The following is a 2,500-nucleotide window of genomic DNA, read 5'->3' on the forward strand; positions in this document are numbered from 1 at the left end:
ATCTAGATCGGCCTTGTATTGGCATCGTTATATAATTGACTAGTGTTTATATGTACTATATCCACTGCTCCCACACTAACCCAAATGTTTTATTTCTGTCCCTTTCTCTCTCACGCCCTTGTTCCCTCTCTGTCGTTCTTCCTCTCTCTCCCTCTCCCTCTCACCCTCTCTCTCTCCCTCTTTCTAGGTATGAATGTGGCCTCGTTCACCAATATAAGCCATAGTGAGTGTCGTCACCATGTACAGTAGACTCTAGTCTAGAGTCTACACAAAGTCAGCAGCCTTTGGATCAAGCAGCACAATACAAACTGACCTTACTGAGGGACCAGCTATCTCTCAGAAACATAACGACATAATCCTATTGCTGCTGTGCACCTCTCTTTATCTCTCTTTCTTTTCCTCTGTCTGTTCTGTTCCTCTCTCCACTGCCACTTCTGTCACTCATCCTCCTCTCTATATCTCTCAACCCCACCATCTTCCCTATATATTTCTCTCACCGTTCCCCCACCACTCTCTCGCTCTGTTCTTATCTCTCACGTTCTCTCTCTCACTTACATACCTCTCATTCTCTTCCTCTCCCCATTCCCCCCATTCTCTCTCTCTCTCTCTCCCCCCCCTCCATCTCCTCTCCCCCTCCCTAGGTGATCAGATCTCTATGGCCAGTCTCACCCAGACCCCTCTCACCCTCGCCTGCCCTCCGATGCGGGGCGACTATGTCCTGCTCTATTGGAAGCCCCCAGACAGCAGAAACATCAACACCACAACCCTGGTCTACGGGTACGACCGCTGGAGGGACCGCACAGAGCAGAGCAAGGTACACCCAGAAGAGGATGTGTGTGTATATGTTCATGCTTACGTGCGTATGAACTGAGTTCCTCTACAGGTTTCTTCCTTCAAGGGGGTTTTCCTAGCTATAGTGCTTCTGTTTCTGCCTGCTCCACAGGGTCCAGGCCGGGTTAGTGTAAAAGCACTTTATGACAACTGCTGATGTAAAAAGAGCCTTTATAAATGAATGTGATTGAATGAATTTGATTGATCTAGACTCATGCCCAGCTGAGCCTGGACGGGCCATTGTCTACCCCAAAAGAGGGTTTCTTCTCCTTCCTGCTGAGCCCGGGGCTGAACGACGGAGGCCTCTACATGTGTGAGGTCTTCCTCAATGACAACGTGTTCAGCCAGAGGACCCTGCTTAGCATCCTCCAAGGTACAGAGGGGAAGAGGGAGGAGTGAAGAGAGAAGAGTTATGTATTTATGTCTGATATAGAGATATTGGTATGAATAAAAACAAAGACTAAAAATACTGTCCAACTCCCACACACGCAGAAACACACACACATACTCACACACCCGTTTGTCCATTTTTGCGGTCTTGGAAGGCTTTAATAATCACTGTCCCTCTGGCAGCCATTACAGCTGCCCAGACATGACCAAGCGATCTGTCACTGTCACCCTGCTCCACACATCTGTCACACACACATACACACACACACACACACACACACATACAGCCCCACGGACCCATATATTTTGAACCTGCCTCATTATGGGTGTAATTATGTCTGATTATACCAGCCGCTCTCCCACCAGGGCTGTGGGAGGCACACATTAAACACTGTAATCACTGACAGAGACGTGTGTGTCTGTAGGGCTTGATTACACCCAGATTGATCCTCATTGGGGTTCGATGAGACATGGGGCATCAGTCACCATCATGCGACACAGAAGAAGCAATTCTGTGTAATGAATGTATATTATTTTGGACCATCTCTGATTCGCTCATTGTCTCCCCCCCCCCAACACCTTCTATCTCTCCTTGCCCCCCTTCTCTTTTTGTCCCCTGACTACCCCTTATTGGTACTTCCTTCACTCTCTCCTTATCCCTACCTCACATTGTCTTTCTCTTTCCTACTCCCTTGCCTTCCACTCTCTCCTCCCTCCCTCCATCCCAGTGAAAGCCAGACATTCTCCAACAGCCCTGGTCCTGACGTGTCAGTATACAGAGCGCTCCCAGGTAGGTAACCATCCCCTGACTGGCAACATTCATCCCTCATCTCTTCACTGTCATAGTTAGCTGATGTGTGGTGAGCTTTCAGGCACAAAATGGCTCCTTAAGCACCTGGGCTGAGTTCATTAGGCACAAAACAGAACACTGTCTAAAACAGGGAAGGACCTGGACTTTTCCAATTAGAAACACTTTTTTTTCTGCTGTAAGTTTTCTATTGCGTATAATGAACACGGCCCTGGTGGATAAAGAACACACTGTATAAACCCAATCCATCATCCTCCATCCACCAGGTGAAGCGGGTGGTGTGGAGCCACCAGAACCAGAGTCGCACGCTGAAGTGGAGCTCCTCTGGCCCGGGTCGCCTCAGCACCGAGGTCCCCCTGTCCCCCACCCAGGACACGGCTGGGAACTACACCTGCACCATGCTACTGCGGAACGGACAGGCGGTCAAGGCTGTTTACACCGTCAAACTGCCCCCGAAAGGTGGAGAGAACC

At 49.4% G+C, this 2,500-nt stretch overlaps 1 protein-coding gene across 1 annotated transcript in view; it reads left to right on the forward strand.

The window, feature by feature from the left end:
- Positions 1 to 2,500, forward strand: part of g6fl (g6f-like) — a 17,528-nt gene that overhangs the window by 2,083 nt on the left and 12,945 nt on the right. The window contains exons 4-8 of the mRNA XM_024406932.2: positions 188 to 223; positions 642 to 814; positions 1,042 to 1,204; positions 1,950 to 2,011; positions 2,296 to 2,488. Coding sequence (XP_024262700.2) covers positions 188 to 223; positions 642 to 814; positions 1,042 to 1,204; positions 1,950 to 2,011; positions 2,296 to 2,488 — 627 coding nt within the window. The remainder of the gene's footprint in view (positions 1 to 187; positions 224 to 641; positions 815 to 1,041; positions 1,205 to 1,949; positions 2,012 to 2,295; positions 2,489 to 2,500) is intronic.

Source organism: Oncorhynchus tshawytscha, linkage group LG23 (genome assembly GCF_018296145.1).
Source record: "Oncorhynchus tshawytscha isolate Ot180627B linkage group LG23, Otsh_v2.0, whole genome shotgun sequence".
NCBI lineage: Eukaryota > Metazoa > Chordata > Actinopteri > Salmoniformes > Salmonidae > Oncorhynchus > Oncorhynchus tshawytscha.